This window comes from Leptopilina heterotoma, unplaced genomic scaffold (assembly GCF_015476425.1).
Source record: "Leptopilina heterotoma isolate Lh14 unplaced genomic scaffold, ASM1547642v1 Lhet_65, whole genome shotgun sequence".
In the NCBI taxonomy this organism is placed as follows: Eukaryota; Metazoa; Arthropoda; class Insecta; order Hymenoptera; family Figitidae; genus Leptopilina; species Leptopilina heterotoma.
In genome coordinates, this window is record NW_025111152.1 from 3,470,920 (window position 1) to 3,490,874 (window position 19,955).

The 19,955-nt window shown below is 23.7% G+C and overlaps 3 protein-coding genes across 3 annotated transcripts; all 3 read right to left on the reverse strand.

Annotated features, from left to right (window-relative positions):
* Nucleotides 1-2,430: 2,430 nt before the first annotated feature.
* Nucleotides 2,431-11,420, reverse strand: LOC122509986. The gene is made up of 5 exons (XM_043624350.1): nucleotides 11,063-11,420; nucleotides 9,048-9,411; nucleotides 3,156-3,260; nucleotides 2,785-2,883; nucleotides 2,431-2,505 (listed from the first exon to the last, which is right to left on the reverse strand). The coding sequence occupies exons 1-5, from the start codon at nucleotides 11,158-11,160 to the stop codon at nucleotides 2,431-2,433; spliced, it is 741 nt and encodes a 246-aa protein (XP_043480285.1). The 5' UTR covers nucleotides 11,161-11,420.
* Nucleotides 11,421-14,723: 3,303 nt separating this feature from the next.
* LOC122510031 (odorant receptor Or1-like) lies at nucleotides 14,724-16,774 on the reverse strand. The gene is made up of 5 exons (XM_043624418.1): nucleotides 16,472-16,774; nucleotides 16,022-16,121; nucleotides 15,697-15,801; nucleotides 14,948-15,106; nucleotides 14,724-14,829 (listed from the first exon to the last, which is right to left on the reverse strand). The coding sequence occupies exons 1-5, from the start codon at nucleotides 16,771-16,773 to the stop codon at nucleotides 14,761-14,763; spliced, it is 735 nt and encodes a 244-aa protein (XP_043480353.1). The 5' UTR covers nucleotide 16,774; the 3' UTR covers nucleotides 14,724-14,760.
* Nucleotides 16,775-16,779: 5 nt separating this feature from the next.
* Nucleotides 16,780-19,514, reverse strand: LOC122509987 (the record flags this gene model as incomplete). The annotated part of the gene is made up of 3 exons (XM_043624352.1): nucleotides 19,325-19,514; nucleotides 18,661-18,742; nucleotides 16,780-16,899 (listed from the first exon to the last, which is right to left on the reverse strand). Coding segments are annotated over exons 1-3 (300 nt in total), but the record flags the coding sequence as incomplete, so codon positions are not given.
* Nucleotides 19,515-19,955: the final 441 nt, after the last annotated feature.

A 19,955-nucleotide genomic window follows, 5' to 3' on the forward strand; every position in this document is an offset into this window, starting at 1 on the left:
AGCTGACTTCTCACTCACTTTTTAAAATAAAATTAGCAGTTTTTAAAATAATAGAACGTTAAAATTTATAATTCTTTCTTTTTATAAAAATAAAATATGAATTGGAATATATAGTTTTAATATTATTATAATTATAATAATCATATATTCTGACGTAAACTATAAAATTACCACGAATTCTAATACAAAACCTTTAATTTTTTCAACTTCTGACAAAAATTTATTTTAAAAATAACTTAAATTATGTACAACTATCATAAAATAAATAAATTATTTAATAAATAATTTTACTTAAATATTTCAATTATAAAGGAGTTGCGTTTATAATTCTCATAAATCAGTTAACTTCAAACGGGTTAAACTTGAAATTTTATAAAATTTCAATTTTAAATGAATTTATTTTGTAATTTTAAAGAACTTAAATTTTTGAAAAATTTTAATAATTTAAAATCTTCTAAAATTAGTTAAATTTGTCAATATATATTTAATTAATTATAAAAAATAATGTATTTAGGGGAGAGTCTCCAGTTGTGAGACACCTGCAGTTGTGAGACAATCAATTTTTTTAACATGCAATATTAAAAAGCCGATTGGTTTATATAAAAACATTTCTTTTTATATGAGCCAACTTTATCGAGTACGCCGAAGCGGATATATAAACTGTTTTTGTTAAATACCAACACCGTGTGTGATAATAGACTAAAAAGCGTTTTTTCAATAAATGCAAAATACTTTTTTTCCAAGTTAATTAATTGGAAAAGGTAAATGTAATGCATTTTCTTTTAGTGTTTTCCTTATATTTTGTGATGCAATATTGCATTGTTCCAATCTACGGTTGAAAATAATTTAATTTTCCTTTTTCAAAATAGCGCCAATTTCTGGGTGTGAGACACAGCATATCACCAGTTGTGAGACGGTGTCAACACCCATCTGGGCAGCATAAAAAATACGACTTTGCAGGCATACTATTTAAATGTTGTTTTGATTTTTTTTTCTAGTATTTTTGGGCGTGTCAAGTGGAAAAAAGTCAATTGATTCAGAAGAAATCAATTTTAATGCTCTTGTTGAAGCTATTTAATTGTGTTTATTTGATAGTCATATTTTGTCGAATAAATATTATTATTTAGTATATAATAATATATATTATTAATATATTTAATTATTTATACTAAAAATACCGTTTTATGTCAAACTTATTAAATTTTAGCAATTTTTAATGAGTGTCTCACAACTGGAGACATTTTTTTTTTTTGACAAAAGCGATGTGCTCGGAAAATGTATCGTAAAATTTTTTGAGTTCATCGAAACACTACACTTTCTTTTAATAAAAGTTGCGTATTTCTGTTACCTTTCGAACGGTGTATTTTATTTACAATTTACGGGTCAAAAATGAAACCCGTCTCACAACTGGAGACTCTCCCCTATAGAAGAATTTTAGTTAAAAACACTAAAAAAAATTGAATTTTGATGAAGTTACAAATGATTGCAGAAATTCAATTATTTTTAAAAGTAATAAAATTCTTATCACAAAATTCAAATATGTTCAACTTTCAACATTTACAAAAAAATCTCGACAAAATTCCAATTATTATCTTTATAAATAATAAAAAATAAAAATTAAACTTTGGGGAAGAATTTTGTTATTTATACCTAAAGATAATTGGGATTTTGACGAGAATTTTTTTTAAATTTGAAAGATAATTGAATTTCATGAGAAGAATTTTATCACTCTTGAAAATAATTTAATTTCTGCAATTATTTGTAATTTTTCCAAAATTGGATTTTTTAAGTGTTTTTAACAAAAATTTGAATTACAAATTTTTAAATTCTTTTATTTTTAAAATTGCTGATTTTATCCTAAAAAATTGTTGCTAGTAGATAATAACATTAATAAATAAATAACTAATTGTTATTATTATCTATTCAATTGATAGAAATGCATTAATAAATGATTAATAAATCGCTTATTTAAATAAATGACTAACTTCTTATCATAAAATTAGTTATTTTTAAGTAATTAAAATTTAGAGAGTTCAGATTTGCTACAAATTGTGTAATTCACACAAAGAACAGAATGATTAAAGGATAACAATTTTGGATTTTTTCAATTATTTGCAGGATAGAAAAAAGTAGATGAGATAAAATTTTAATGATGATTATGATGATGATTGTATTAACTCATATAATAATGATAGTAATAATTTGTAATAAAGACAATAATCAATTGATGATCAAATTTTTCCTAATAGTAAAAAATTAATTTAAAGGTATGTATAACAGTTTTAAGAAATTATATGCAAATAGAATTTTTTCCTTTTGTTAATTTATAGAAAGAATTAAGGAAATAGTTTTCTTTCAAAAAGAACAAGAAATATTTTGAAAATAATTTTATAGATAAATTAATTTTTTCCGTTTTCTTCCTTCATTTTATTACATTGAATTTGCTGTTTTTTTGGCGTTAACTTGCTTCAAAAGAACGTAAAATGTGTAGGCAATTTTTATAATCTAAAAAGAAGAAAGAACACTTAAATTTCAAATAAATAAATAAAACAAATAAATTTTGTATTTTATTTTTTTAGTTATGTAAATTTTTAATTATTAATTATTATTAATTTAGACTTTTTATTTGACTGTTTGTAAAATCTGTTTTGTTTAATTTTTTTTCTGCACTAGAAATTGAAACTTCTTTAAATTTCATTCCATGATTTTCTAAATGATACTTACTTTAAAAAATGTGTCTACTGATAGTAAAAAAAATTTCCCAACACACAATGTCAAAGGCACTTGTAAACGGGACATTATAATGTAAAGCGATCTTCTAAATTTTATATTTGGCACAGTAATCCATCCACATTCGTAAATTGCATCTCTCAGTTCAATTGTCTGCGAAGGAAACGAAATCAAAATATAAACTAATTAATTAGAACATTATTATTCAAAATAATAATAATAATCAAATTTTATTGGTAATAAAAAAATTATAATTAAAATAAAAATTAGAATAATTTTATAATTAATTAAACTTAATATAATTATTTATAAAAGTAATTTTCAATAAAAAAAAATTAATTAAATTATAAAATTTGTCCAAATTAAACTAAAAACGAATTTAAAAGAAAATTATACAATAAGAAAACAATAAATTGATAAATTACTTTCAGGGTAATATCATTCCCCCTCCAGGCGTAAAGAAATATTTGATACATGATACAAATTTGATATTGTAGAAACATGTAAAATTGCAATGTACTTGGAGAAATCTAAAGATGGAATATTAATTTTATTAAACGAAAATAATTTTTTAAAAAAACACATACTCAATAAGGTAAATTAATTTAATAATTTAAATTTTAACATTATTATGACATTTAATTTCGTTAAAATATAATGAAGAATAAAAAAGTGGATTGCACATTTATTGAAAATGTAACTTACTGTTGTCATTTCATAAGTTGTTGTACAAATAATAATACTACTTGTACAAACTTGCACTATAATTCCAATTTGAAAAAAATTTGTTACGTCTTTAACAAATCTAAATGTAAAAATATAAAACTATAATTTTATAGTACTTTTTTTATTCATAATTTTGATATTCAATTTCAATCAAAAATTTTGAATTTTTTTTCAGTGACTTTATGCAATTTTTATTTTACTAAATATTTATTTATTGAATTATTTATTTTTTTATTTAATTATTTATTGACCTATTCATTTATTAAATTATATTAAATTATATTTTTATTTTTTCATTTTTTGACTTATTAATTTATGTTATCTACTTATTTTGTATAAATAAAATATTAAAAATAAAGTATTTAATTTAATTTTTAATTAATTAATTAGTTAATAAATACTGAAATTATATTGATTCAAATACAATTTATTTGATTCAAATAAAAATTAATTGATTCAAGTAAATATTTATTTGGTAATAGATAAGTAATCGGTTATTTGAATGAAATAAATTTTTTTTCAGTGCATTCAATTATTTGTTGAATGTATTATTGAATTATTTTTCCCAATTATTATAAAAAATTAAACATTTATATTAATGAATATTAAAAACGAATTATTAATTTACATTAAATTGTACCTAACAAATTTAATAAAACTTCAAATGAATCTCACTTACTTGAGAATTGCCTGATACCGTAAAGTGCATTTAATAATTCGATTATTTAAAATTGTCTCCAATGATTGAATACAATTGGAAACATTTTTCCCTGAACTTGTTGACTCTAAATAAGTAGCAGAAGAAATTTTTGTTTCTTTTAATTGACAAAAATTTGTCAAATCAAATATTAAATCATCGTTAATGTATTTTTCATTATTCCAATTAATGTTTTCCATTAAATATTCATTGTTATTAATATTTTTGATATTATTTACTGTTAAAAAATCTGTCAATTCACGAAAATCAAGCTTTAAAGTTTCCATATGTCCCACCATAATCACGTAAAAATTGAGCGTCAACATGTCTATCATTGAATTCATCGTTGCTGTCGTTAGCAAAAGAATTGTTTGACAAACGTATGTGTATTCATAAGCCGGATTTACCGTTGTATTATAGGGATACCATGCTGGAAATAGTAACGTTTTTTCCTACGTTGGCAAAAAAAAATTTTTTTTTCGTCATTATTACATATTTTCTGTTTTGAAAAATTGAGCTTTAAAAAAAATATCAAAAAGTTTCGATTTGTACAAAAAAAAATTGTTGTTGAATTTAATGAACAGGTGCTTTTCTTATTGACTTTTAGAAAAATGATTCGGGATTTTAATATTATTTCACTTTATAAGGGCCTGAGTAACACTTAATATTACATTTAATATTAGTAATATTAATATATTATTGTTTTAATATTACATTCAACCTTTGCTAGATGAAAGAACTATAAAATTATAAAATATTAAAAATAAATTAATATTTTTTCCAGGGGGTCGATTATGTAATTTCATTTTGACTTTCACTTGCATTCTCACTTCAATTTTCACTCTCAATTTTTACTTTGACAGAATTTTATTTTTATTATCATTTTCATCGTCACTTTTATTTCACATTTAAAGCGAAAATAAAAATATATCGAAGTGAAAATGAAAACCATATACGGAGAAAATTTATTCCTAAAATTTTACCGAATTTTTCAACAAAGTTTGTATGTATTATGTAAAATTTAAAATGTTTTTAAATCATACAAAAAGAAAATGTAAAATACCAATAACATACCTATTTTTTGAATAAATTTTAATCATTTTAATTAAATGTGAAGAGTATTATTTAATATTTCCGAAAATATTTCAGAAAAATTAACAGAATTTGAAAATATTTATAAATTGATCTTAAATATATTTATAAATCATTAATTAATATATAAATATCATTTTTTGCTTTGAACAACAACAGTTTATTGATTTGAATCTTTCTCACAAGCGGTGAAATAAAATTCAGATAAAATATATAAGAACGATTTAAACTTTCTAAAGCAATGTAAAGCGTACGATGTATAATTATTTACATTATAAACAGTACGAGCAACAATTAAATTACGAGCTAACTTCTTACTAACTATCTTTTTTAAATAAAATTAGCAATTTTAAAAATAATAGAATTTAAAAATTTACTGATTTAAATTTTTGTTGACAACAACTAAAAAAATTCAATCACCCGAAATTACAAATAATTGCAAAAATTTAATTATTATAACAAAAAATAAAATTCTTCTTATAAAATTCAACTATGTTCAAAATTTGAAAAAAATTCTCGTAAAAATCCCAACCCTCACACACGGAAAAAATAAGTTCAGCAGATTTTACGAAACTAATTTCGCACTAGCGGATATTTAAGATTCCTTGACGAAGTTTTTCAAAAACCCAGAAACTTTCACTACTTTAAGCAGAACAATTGTCGAGAAACTGCAACCAGTGTTGTAATTTATAAAACAAGCTTGAATGTAGAAATGTTTCGTATTTTCTGGTGAACATTTTATCAGAAAATGGTAAAAATGTTTCGTGCAATCTAAAAACGCGTGGTTTGAGTTTCCACTTCGCTGTCTATCGTGAATTCTCGAACACAAAGTTTCGTAAAATTCTATACGGGGTGTACCAAAAGTCGCGTTATAAATAGATATGTTGAAGCTTGTCTCGTCGCGTCGGTATTAACTTGTCTGCTGTATATAGATATAATATGTGGAAGGAAAAAGAGAACTGCTTTACCTGCCGGTAACATTTGGATAATTGTTTTCTTTTACGTATTTCACATTTCATTGTTCCAAATTCGTAACATTTTTTATGTGCTTTTGTAATCCAAACTTTTAATTATTATTAATTTCTTTTAATTTACATTCCAATAAATTTTATAGTTTATCATAATATTTACCGATGACAATATATATATTAATTTCTCAAGTTTTAACTGTTATTACTTCAAATTTTAGACAATTTAATATAAACATTTTTTGAGTTTGAATTTAATTTTGAAAATTTTTTGTCAATTTATTTATAATTTAAAATTAAGAATAAAATTATTTTCTAAAAATTGAAAAATTTTATAGAGATTTTATAACTAATTATAATCAAAAAATGTTATTTTAAAAACCATAAAATATTTTGTATAACTTTTAAAAAAATGATTTTTTTTAAAATTAATATTCAGTATATTGACATCTCTCACAAGCGCACTTTTAATCTCCTCAGTTAGTATATAAAGAAACTCAATTCTTTCATCTACAAGTGCGAGTTATATTGTATGTGCGTTGCGTCAGAATTCGTTTATATGTATGCGTATTTCCGTTAAGTTAGTGTCAGAATAAAATAAGCCAATCCAAGCGAACCATTGCGTTGTAGAGGGCAGTCACATGTGTCGAACCAATCATCTATCTCCTATAGAAGACGAGAAAAAATTGTCTTGAGAGCTCATTGGTACATTAAGAAATTCTTTTTTCTGCTTTATTCGTTTTTTTCTCCGTGAATATTTTTTTCCGTGGCGCATGCGCTTCAGGCTAAACATTTTACAAAACTCTTGAATTAGAACGTCCAACCGATCATTTGTGAATTCCATAGAATTTTTTTTGAGTTTTCGAGAAACGCAGTCATCATATATTACTATTGATTCTGTTTTATCTTATACTAAACTCCTCTCCGTATCCGCTATTCCAAAATTAGTTTCGTAAAATGTACTAAATTAATTTTTTCCGTGCAGCATGGGATATCCCGTGGATATCCTATTTCCATCCCGCGACATCCCTTGGATATCCCAGGGAGATCCCATGGGATATCTCACGGGACGGAAATTTGGATAGCCCAGGGATATCCATTGGATATCCCTGGGATATGCAAATTTTTCTTTTGTGGGGCATCCCGCGTGGGATATAGTGGGATATATGTCAGCGCATGTGCATTAAACGGAATACGATCGTTCCAAGTGTCAAAAGATTGTGTGGAATTATATTTACAAATTAAAGTCAAAAAAGTTTCATTCAATATTTGTTGCATCAAATATTGGTAGATAATATATTAAATTATTCAAATATTTATTCTAACTACATTCTAAACAAATAATGCATGAATTACTAGATTAATTACTGAAAATCCAGTATATTTTTCCCTTTAAACAAGAAAGAAATACAATTTTATATGTATGTACTCATATAATCTTACACGCGCAGGCGTCGACCTTCCCAGCTGTTGAGTGTCATGGCGACCATGGCGTCGCGTCATTAGATCAGAAGCGTGTGTTTTGCAGTGTGTGATTATAAGTGTTGCTGTTTAATATGTTTAACTTTCACATTTTTTTAGTTTCTTGTAAATATCTTTAACCAATAAATATTTATCAGTAATAGACAAAATGAATTGACCAAAATTAGTTTAAACCCACACACAATAAATGTTTAGCGTTAAAAAGACATTTTATTGAATTCAACTAATGTTTATTAAATCACAAACAAATAACTTTGATATTAGTCAAATATAATCTTTTATTTTTGAAATAATTTTTTTCTCATTCTAGTTATAATTTAATAATGGTTTTTCAACTCTTTAAAGCTCTAATTATTTTTCAACATATTACTATTTCTCACGTAGCATATCCCGCGTGGATAATATTAGGATATCCCGCGCGAGTCTCCCATGGGATGGAAATTTGGATGTCCCTGGGATATCCCAATATCCCGCGAGATATCTCAGGGATATCCGTTTGCTCAGAGGGAATTATCTTTATAAATAACAAAATTCTTCTCCAAAGTTCAATTATTTTCATAAATGTCAAAAAAATTCTTGTCCTAATTTCAATTTAATTATTTTCAAAAATTTTTAATAAAATTGTATGCAAACATTTAATTATTTTCATAAATAATACAATATTTTTAAGGAATTCAATTATTATTTTCATAAAAAATAATTTTAAATTTTAGAAAATAATAATTGAATTTAAATGATGAAAATAATTTTGATGTAGTTACAGTAACAATATTATCAGGAATAAATTTTCTCCGTGTGAAACAACTGTTCCTATTGTTTTAAATGTTTAATTTTTCGCGACTAATATTTAATATGAAATAAACAAAATGATGATAAAGTGCATTATTTGTCAGGAAAAACATCGATTTTAGAAATCGGACTTTTCATAGATAAATATTATGTTTAACATACTATCGTTTATGCGCATGCTCCTCTAGAGAGAGAAAGAAAAGGGGACGTTAAGTTGAAGTAATGTTAAGTACTACTCTCTAAACCTGAATTAGTGTAACACTTAACTAACAAATAATAATTTGTTTACTATTTTTTAGTATAGTATTAAAACGACTAACAATTAGTTAGTTGTTTTCATTTACAACTTTTGTCAATTTAAATTAATCAAATATTATACTAAAAAAAGAACAAAAATTATAAAAAAAAATAAATAAACTACCAAAAAATGTTCAAATAAACGAAATATTTTTTCCACAAAAGAGATATTTTTTATAGTTATTAACTAAAGTCATCGATATAATATCTTATAATCTAATATATAAATGGAACTTTTTATTACACAGAAAAGAAAAGTTTGTTACCTGTTTCGAATCAACCAATGGAAAAATAATCCAAGTGGTACAAGTGGCAAGTACAAGAGAAATATAAATCGCTGTATTTGTCCTTGCCGATATTGTATATTCATTCAACACGTCCAAATGTTTCTTTCGTTTAGGAAAAAACATTGGATTCTTCAATCTATCGAAAAATTCCTCGAGTTTTTTGCGTTGCAATATAAATACAATAAGTTTTGATGCATAACCAATGCAAGTCAATGTAAAGAAAGAATTATCCACAAGTTCCTTCATGTCACCTCGCATTATGTACATACTCGAGAATTGTGTCGGCAAATGTCCACCGATATAACACAAGTGAATCGCATAGCCATAAATTTTGTATATAAATCTGAAATAATTATAATTCTTTAAAAAAAGAACAGAAAAAAATTGTTTCTCTTCACAAGAAATAATTAATTGTATTTAAGTTTCATTGTTTAGAGTTGCAGCAAGAATTTAAAAAAGAAAACAGTTTGGTAGATATTTAGTAAAACTATAGAAAATTTGTAGAAAGTGAGTGTCACTTCATGAATAAATTTTTAGTAAATCGTTAGTAAATATTTGCTAAATCTTTAGTAAATATTTAATAAATCATAAACAAGTTTTTAGTATTAATCTTCAGTAAACAATTTGTGTCAATCTTTAAAAATATTTGGTAAATAATTAGTAAATTTTTAGTAAATCTTTAGTAAATCTTTAGTAAATATTAAGTTAGTAGGTACAATTAGTAGAATATTTACTAAAGATTCATTTAAAATTTACGAAAAGTTTACTAATTATTATTTACCAAATTTTTGATAAAGGTTTACTAAAGATTTACTAAATATTTAACTATAATAATACCAAATACATATTTAATGGATTTAGTAAAGTTTCGAGTATATATTTGTTAAATCTTCGATAATTATTTGCAAAATTTTTAGCTAATATTTCATAAATAATTAGTGAATATTTACTACTAAATCTTTGGTAAATATTTAGTAAATAAGTAAAATTAGTAAAATATTTAATAAAGATTCAATAAGAATTAACCAACGAATTAATAATTACTTACCAAATGTGTACTAGAGGTTTACTAAATATTTACTAATGATTTATTAAAAATCTAACAATAATTTACCAAATATTTTACTAAAAAATGATCTAAAGATTTATTAAATTAATCAAATTTAAATTAAATAAATTTTACAAATTATTGAATATTTACTAAATGAATATACTAAATCATTTGGTTACTAGAAAAAAATTACTACTTAAATTTTTAGTAAATTATTAGTAAACCTTTAAGAATCCTTTTAAATTTCTGTTAAACATTTTCAGTATTTAGTATATTTTTAGGAAAGGTAATAAAGTAGTTCGTTAATAAATGAAATGAAATGTTTAGTATATATTTTGTAAATTTTTAACTAGTTTTTAGTACATTTTAAGGAAATTCAGTAAATATTTGCTAAATTTATATTGAATTTTCAGTAACGTATTAGAAAAGCTTTAGAAGTCTGGTAAATATCCAGGAAATTCGTAGTAAGTTTTTAGTATATTTTTGGAATATCTAGTAAACGTTTAGGAAAGTTCTAGTAGAATTTTATTAAATCCTTATGAAAGTTTTAGTAAAGTATTAGTAAATCTTATTAACAACTCTTAAATATTTGACAAATTTCTTAAGTTTGTAATATATTTTTAGCAAATCTAGTTAATTTTTAGTAAAGTTTCAGTAAATTTTCAGAAAATTTTTAGTAAATATTTGATAAATAATTAGAAAATTTTTAATGAATCTTTTAAAAATTTAGTTAATCTTTAGTTACTTTAGTAAACTTTTAGAGCAGCATTAAGAAATTTTTACTAAATTGTAAATTTTCAGTAAATCACTAGAAAATTGTCTGTAAATAGTAAATTTTTACTGCACCATTAGTAACTTTTTATTAAATAGTAAATTATTAATTAACCCTTCAGAAATTTGAAGTAAATTGGTAAATTTGTATTAGTAAATCCTTAGTAATAACCTTAGCAATGGATGTTTCACCGATGAAGGCCAAACGCCAAATAACTTGAATGTCAAAAGATTCATATCAAATGCCGCTTCCGGTCTATAGACTTCCATATTTCATATCAGGAGAAAGAGAGAAAGATAGAGAAATTTTTTCACCCAAATGAGCCACATTGAGGTTGTCTTAAATTTGTACCCTATTGTAATATGCTGAGTAATCGATGATATTTCAATATGCGAGAGGTGGATCCATATTACTGACTCGCAAAATAATATATAATGGAAAATTGAAGAAGCGAACGCCCCCTTCATGTTGTTGATTTCAGTTTCCTGAAACTTGCTCTATAATTTAACAATCTGAATCGATTATTAAACACCGCCTTTGTCGTATTTCAGTATTTTCTCATTGTATCACAAGTTAGTTATTTCCATTGTTTCTAAACATATGCTGCATTTCAAATATGAAATCATGAATTTTGGAAGACTTTCATGGTAACAATTTCGTATCATATCTGCATCATGATGCACATAATTATTCCCGTCAACTAGTGGAACATGATAAATATTTATTTATTCTATTGATTTTGTTATGTGCTAAATTTTTATTATTCATATTATTACTGTAATAATTGCTGTATTGTAATGACTACTGTAGTATTATTAAAATTATTGCTGCAATAATTATCGTAATATTATTAACAGTATTAGTATAATAACTTCTGCAATATTACTACAACCATTACTGCAATAATTGTACTTAAATGTGAAATTACAGAACATTTTCTTCAACAGTAATTTAATTATGTTAGTTCCCGAACTTAGGAAATCAGTTTTCAGTTACAACACGGAAAAAATTTATTCCTGAGATTATGCTGAATTTAGTTCGGTAAAACTGGGGTGAAAGGCCAAAACAATAATTTTTCAAGAACTGGTACTGTAAAATAAATTTCATTAAATAACAATGAGAAAGGCATAAAACATTATGAAATATGTATTAGCTTTTCAAATACTAAATTAAAAATTCAACTGAGTAATTTTAAAATTGGACTGACAGTAAAGTTCGAATTGATACATTTTATATAGTAACATGTATACCTACCTACAGTACATTCTAAATGCATTCATACATCGCATGCTTTACATTACTCTAGAAAGTTTCAACTGCTCTCATATATAAATCTAAAATTTTATTTCACCGCTTGTGAGAAACATTCAAATTAATAAACTATTGTTGTACAAAATAAGAAATGATGCATATTAGTGAATAATTTTTAAATATATTTAAGATCAACACAGTAAAAAGTAAATCTTATTTTAAGAGCTGCCTTAAATTCAACACTGTCTGCTATAATGTTAAAGGTTACGAAAAACGTGCGTAAATTCAACATTGACTGTCTTAAAAATGTTGCATCTTAATTTAAGGCAGCTTTCGTGCCTTAAAATAAGATTTTCTTTTTACTGTGAATTTATAATCTATTTTCAAATTATGTTTTTATTATTATAAAGAATAGTCATTCCAATAAAATACAATAAAAAGATACAGGGTGTCCAGCTACCTTGAAAACCTTGAAAACCTTGAAAAGTACTTGAATTTTTTTTGCTCCTTGAAAACCTTGAAAAGTACTTGAATTTTATGACAAAACCTTGAAAAATTAAAATTCATAAAAGTGAGATTTATTTTCTTGATGTTTTAAATTGAATTCTCGTCAATATTTCAATTATCTTTATAAATATAAAAATTCTTCACCGAAATTCAATTATATTCAGGTACTTTAATAAAATTCATTGCAAAATACAATTATTTTCATAAATAACAATATCAATCACGAGAATTCAATTATTTTAAAAATTCTTTACATTCTTCTCAAAAATTCAATTATTATTTTAAAAAAATCAAAATGAAAATTTTGGTCAACATTTCAATTATTATCTTTATAAGTAAATAACAATAATCTTCGACAAAGTTTATTTATTTTGTGGAATTTTAATAAAATTCATTGCAAAATTCAATAATTTTAATATAAATAATAGAATTCATCAGAAGAATTCAAATACTTTTAAAAATTTTAATAAAAATCATGGCAAATTTTCAAATTATTTTAAAAAAATGTTCTTTCTTCGATGGTTTTCAATATTCTATTATTTTAATAAAATTTCACGAAAGAATTTAATTATTAAACAAAAGTTTTTAAAATATTCTTCACAAACTTTCAATTATTTAAAAAAAATTTTTCTACATTTATTCAATTATTTAAAATAGAATTTGCATAAATTTTTTCGCAAAAATCAATTGTTTCAAAATTTGGCATTAAATTCTTCGAAGTAATTCAATTATTATTTTCAAAAGTAATAAAATTCAATTATTTTCAAAAATTTTAATAATATTCATTTAATAAAATTCGTTTTAAAATTTGGCATTCAATTCTTTGCAGTAATTTAATTATTTTCAAAAGTAATAAAATTTAATTATTTTCAAAAATTTTAATAAACCTCATTGCAAAATTTCAATGTATTTTCAAAAATTTTTCTTAATTTAATAATTTGTGTATCAATTATTTTTAATCGAAATTTCCAAAAGAATTCAATTATTTAAAAACAATTTTAATTGATGTTTCTTAAATCTATGTTCCTTATATTTCTAATATTTTATCAATAAATTGTATTTAAAGTTAGTATAAATAAGAAGTTATCAATCCTCCAAGTCAATTGATTGACTTGGAGGATTGATAACTTCTTATTTATACTAATATAATTTTACCAAGTGATAAATTCAACAATACTAAATGTATTTAAAGTTGTTTATGAATAACTATTGTATGTATGTAGAAATTATAAAATTGTTTATAAGTACTCCCTAAATTTTAATTAGTGAAAATATTTATTAATTTTAATTAGTTACTGACTTTTTGCTTTTTAATTAGAAAATTTCACTAAAAAATTAGTAGAAATGATTATTTATTAGTAAAATTTACTTCTTCAAAAGAAAAAAGTCAGTCACTAAATCAAATTAGTATTTAAATTTAGAGAGTAAGTAAAAATTTACTTGAAATAAACTTATTGAGGAAAACTTATAAACAGAACTTACTCTATTACACTCGATTATAAATAACAAATATTTTGAAAATTAGTACCCTAAAAATGGACCTTGAAAAAAATTATTTTGCACCTTGAAAACCTTGAAAAGTCCTTGAATTTTTTTTTAAAGAATCGCTGGACACCCTGAGATAATAATTTTAATTAATAAGTATTTAAAATAATTAATAATTACATAACTCGGTGTTACAAAAAATGGAAAAATAAAATTACTTTAAATCTATTTTGGCACTGAGACACTAAGATTTCAGTGTTTTTTCAAAAATAGCAAAAAAATTAAGAATTGGTGTTTTAATGCAGACATAATTTTTTTTCTTTTATTTTATTAAATACGACTAACAAGTTTTTTTCCCTTAAAAATGAAAATATTTGCCTCAAATATAGTGTGACATCTAAATGCTCTCTAAATTTTTGAAAGAATGAAAAGACGTTTAATTCTTTTACTTTCCTATTAAATTTTAAAGTACAAAAGTTAAAAAAGTGAATAAAAAATTAGTAGATGTTTACTAATTTTAATTTTATTAATTTGAAAGCATTTTTTTAGTAAATTGAAAACTTTACATTCTTACAAATTTAGACAGTAATATGCGGTAAAAATTGTTATCAAAATTCACATTTTTTTTAACTTCCACTTTTTCTGTCATTCACTTGTTTTAGAAGAACAAAGAAAGAATAGGCGAGTTTTATAATCTGTAAAAAAAAGTGTTTTTGGAATATTATTTTGCAGGCTATTTTAATATTTTTTTTACTTTTAGTGTGGGTGAGAAAAAGTATAGAAGAAAGATATTAAATGGATGGATTTACTTACGCCGAAGAATGTATCAATTGATAGAACGAAGAATTTACCAACGTTTAATTTTATTGGCACTTGTAATTGTGACATGATGATGCAAAGAGATCTTCTGAATTTTGAGTTTGGAATTGAAATCCACGCACAATCGTACACTGCATCCTTCATCTCGGTAGTCTATTTTTAATAACAGTTTTAAAAAAAAAATTTTAAACAATTTTCATTCAATTACAACTTTTGATTGTTTACAATATTAAATTTTTCTTCTTCAATTAAAATTATTTAAAAATTTAATTTGTTTTGGTTTCATTTAAACTACAAAATTTGGATAATTTACTAACTTTTTTTTACGATTTTTGTCAGATTCTTCCTCAAATAATTCAAAGTTGACACAAAAAATTTGTTTTTCCTAATATGTTCTCTATTTTTTAGATAGAATTTTGCCTTTTTTCCTGATACCAATAATAACTTCTATTCTGAATCTTCGCAAAATTTAATTATTTACAAAAAATTGTGATTTAAAATTTTTTATTAACTTGATTATTTATTATAATTTTAATAAAAGTCTTAAAAATATTAAAATTTTTTAAACCTAATTTTTTTAGAATTTGTAAATAAAATTATTTTAAACTATTTATTTGATTTGAATGAAGTTTATTTGATTTATGTAAATATTTATTTGATAATAGTCAAGTAATCGGTTATTAGAAACTAAGAAATTTTTTTTCACTGTAATTTTAAAAATTTTTCTTCTTGAATTTTCTCACCTTTAATGTTATATCATTCCCTCGGTACAAGTAGATGAAAATTTGAAATAACATGCACATCTGATACTGTAAAATGACGTAGAATTGTAAAGAGGTCGGTGAAATCTAAAATGTCAATAAGGGTTTTGAATTAAAATTTTTTTAAATTTTATTTTACTTATTTAATTTAACTTTCTATTTATCAATTCATTGAAAAAAAATTATTTGATTCAAACAGCCGATTGCTGGTCTGTTATCAAATAAATATTTATTTGATAATAGACAAGTATAATCGTTTATTTGAATCAATTAAAAAATTTTTTTTCAGTGTTGACTTAAAACTTACAGATGTCATTTCGTAGCTTGTTGCACAAATAATAATGCTACTGGCGCAAACTTGTGCCACAACTCCAATTTGAAATAATTCTGTCACATCATTTACAAATCTGAATATGAAAAACTTTAATGATTTTATTATAAAACGATGATTGTAGATCTGTTCAATAAAATTGATAAATATGTATGCTTCAATATTTTAATACTGCAGTAATATTGATACCTTACACAATGTTGTCTGAATTTTCAAAATTGAGACAATTTTGCTTGTACTGCTGCAATATTGAAACAAAGTTTGCTTTAAATTGATGAAAAATCCAGGCAATATTGCTTAATTTTTAGAAAATTGATACAATGTTTGTTACAATTTAAAAAAAATGGATACAATATTGTTTCAATTTAAAAAAAGAATTGACACAATCTACAAGTCTAGATACTGTAGATATGAAAATATTCTTACTTTACAATTGCTTGATAACGTAGTGTACACATAATAACCCTATCATTCAATATTTTGTCTAATTTTTCAGAATTATCAGAAAAATCATTAATTTCAAGTGTTTCCTTTTTTTTGTCAATAGAAATAAGAGTTTCGAAATTAACTTCTGTTTGTAAAACTGCTTCTGTGTATTTAATCACTTGAGGCGATGAATATTTTTGTTCACTGCCACTTTCTTTAACAGATGTGGCCAACTCTCGAAAATCTTGCTTAAGAAGTTCCAATTGTGCCACCATGAGAACATATAAATTTGCTGTCAACATATCTATTTGAGAATTCATGGATGCAGTTGTTAAAAGTAAAATTGTTTGTGAAGCATATGTGTAACCATAAGCTGGATCAACTGTCGCATTGTAAGGATACCATGCTGCAAATAATAATACTTTATCCTACAAACAAATAATAATAGTTATTTAAATATTAAACAATCATTCTTATATCATTAAAATCCTACAAACAAACAACATAATCTTAATGTACAACGATTATTAATCAATTTTGTCCGAAAAGTCCGTTTTTCTTTTTTTTTAAATATAAAATATAAAAACCGCTACCAAGTTGTACATTTTTGTGTTCATTTCTGGAACACTTTGCTTCCTCATAGCATTATTTAGCATTATTATTTTAACAATGTTATAAACAATTTTATAAACAAATTAAGAATTAAAAACAATTGAACCTGAAGAATATAATTCCTTCTTCCATCGACATTTTTACTGTTCTTTTAATGAATCTTTGAGATAAAAATTATTGATTACATTTATTTAAAATTTTAAAAGCTTTCTAAACAATTCTTCTAAACAAATTCCGAGTTAGCAACAAGGGAAGTTGAAAAGGATTTTACTATTTCTTTCTTTCTTTCACTATTTTTTTTTTTATATAAGATTAATGAATCTTGAGATTTAAATTTGTATCTAAGTGTTTTTCTATAAAGTCTTATAAACAATTGTTGTAAACAGAGTACATATTAACAGGAATTAAATATGAATGAAAATGGGTTTTTTCCCTACCATTTTTTATAGGGTTAATAATACTTGAAGATTAAATTTAATTTTTAATATTTTTCAACAAAGTTATAAACAATTCTTATAAACAAATTATATCTGAAGTGAAAAAGTCAATCTTTTCTTTTACTATTGTTACTATGTAATTTGTTTACAACAATTGTTTAAAACTTTATTTAAAAATATGAGTTTCAAGAATCATTAATCCTGTTGAAAAAAATGTTGAACAAAAAACGTAATCTTTTCACCGTCACTTGTTGCTAATTCAGAATTTGTTTATGAATATTGTTTATAATGCTGATTAAATAAATGTAATCAACAATTTTTATCTCAAAGATTCATTAAGAAAACATTAAAAAAGTCTATATGGAAAAGAGAGCTATTTTATCCAGCTTCAATTGTTGTTAATTCTTGATTTATTTATAAAATTGTTTATAACATTGTTAAATAATAATGCTAAATAATTTTTATCTTCAAGATTCATTGCACCTATAAAAATAAGAGCCATATGAAAAAAATGTTTTTCGACAATATTTGTGTCTTTCAAAACATAATTTGTTTATAAAAATTGTTTAAAATATAGTTTAATATTAGTCTATTTTTGATCATAGATGTTAGTTTTATATTGAGTTTAGTTATTTATGATGAGAAAATATATCTGCAATTAATTTTGTTGCCTATTTGAAATTTTAGTTATTTTGTCCGCCATTTTTGAGACGCCATTTTGAATTTCGAAAAAATAAAAATTTCTAATTATCTCTAAATGAGAGGTCATACAGTTTGAACCAAATATTTTGTCATTCCAAAATTTTCCTAAAGCGATTCATATGTTAAATATTAAACTTTGATTTAGGTTCTGCGAAAGAGGACCAAACAATACGATAGAAACACCATATGTAATTTTTTAGCCCAGCATTTTTAAAAATGATGAGTAAAAATTCAATCGGAAAAAATGACTTCTCGGTCGCAATTAGTTAAAATTTAGTTGTTTTAACAAAAATTACAATTTATTTTTTACACCATCTTAACATTTATTCGCATAAATGAAAATTTTCTCCTAAAAACAATTAACAATGAAAGTATAACAACTTTTAGAAAAGAATTTTCAATAAAAAAATATATATTTGATGTGAAAAACAAATTTACCTCTTTGTTATCAACTAACGGAAATAAAATCCAGCTTCCAACTGTTAGTATCGTCAAGCTCACGTAGATCAACGTACTTGCTCTTGCGGAAACAATAAAATCTTTCAAAATTGTCAGATCTTCCTTACGTCTTGGTGCAAAAATTGGTTGATGTAGTCTCGTGAAAAATCCTTCAATTTCCTTACGACGTAATAAAAAAACAACTAGTTTCGTTATATAACCAACGCATGTTAATGTGAAAAAAAAGATATCAACCAATTTTTCCAAATCATCACGCATAAGATAAATATTGATGAATTGTGTCGGTAATATTGCCAATATATAAAATAATTGTACACTATAACCGTATAATGTGTAAAAGAATCTAAAATTTAAAAAGAAAGAAAACAAATTTTAAAGGAAAGAAAATTATTTATTTCTACATAAAATTATTTAGATAATTAAATTTATTTGTAAATTTATTATGTATTTATTTGTATTGCATATCTATATGTGGGTGTCTGTTCGATATAAAGAATGAAAGAATTTTGAATATTGTGCATTTTGTTTCGTTTACATTCCAGACACTCGATAATCATATAAAATTAGGTATATAAAAGAGAACAGAATAAAAAAAGGCTGAAAAAAAATTTCCGATTAAGTTTAGAATTTTTAAGAATCGTACCTTAGGGTACGATTTTTGACAACTGATGGCCAAAGTCCGAAGAATTTGAAAATTATGAGATTCATTTTAAAGGCATCTTCGGGTCTGTAGACGAGCATGTTGTAAATTTTCGATGGGGAGTTTTTTATGCACCTGAACTATACTAGAGAAAGGATACTTTAATTGGCAGCTAAAGACACATGAAAGGATGATGCAAATACCAGGAAGGTTTATGCTTTCTAATTACAGTTTTGCTATTCTCCATTGTCATTTCAACTATCGTCATTGGCATTTAAAAATTCAGTTTCGATCTGCTTCAAACTAAACATACATTTAGTGACTATTCTTGTCCTTGAGATGTATGTTTGCTTTCGTTTAGACTATAATTGCATGGTGCATATCAAACACCAGGAAGTTTCTCTATACATATTGTAATTAGTACCTAATGCATCGTTTGTGACTTTAAAACCGATCGAATTCACCTTTCGATTAAAATAGAAATTTTCATCGATTGAGAAAGTTAACTTCGGTTTGCTTTTGACTTTTGTCACTTTCCAGTTGTTGTTTGTCGGGTAAAGAGGATGGTTCATTCTTTGCTACAAGTACAACAAATAAAGAATTTTTCAGTTTTTGTTAATTTTTTTTTATTAAT

Excerpts from the sequence above, each read along its gene's own strand:
- LOC122509986 (XM_043624350.1), bottom strand. The coding sequence starts at position 11,160 with ATGGAAGTCTATAGACCGGAAGCGGCATTTGATATGAATCTTTTGACA. Across the intron at positions 3,261-9,047 it reads CATTGGTTGATTCGAAACAG|ATTTCTCCAAGTACATTGCA; the intron begins GTAACAAACTTT and ends TTCCATCTTTAG. Across the intron at positions 2,884-3,155 it reads GGAATGATATTACCCTGAAA|ACAATTGAACTGAGAGATGC; the intron begins GTAATTTATCAA and ends TTTCCTTCGCAG.
- LOC122510031 (XM_043624418.1), bottom strand. The coding sequence starts at position 16,773 with ATGTTGACAGCAAATTTATATGTTCTCATGGTGGCACAATTGGAACTT. Across the intron at positions 15,802-16,021 it reads CAAGCTACGAAATGACATCT|ATTTCACCGACCTCTTTACA; the intron begins GTAAGTTTTAAG and ends TTGACATTTTAG. Across the intron at positions 14,830-14,947 it reads CAATTGATACATTCTTCGGC|ATTATAAAACTCGCCTATTC; the intron begins GTAAGTAAATCC and ends TTTTTTTTACAG.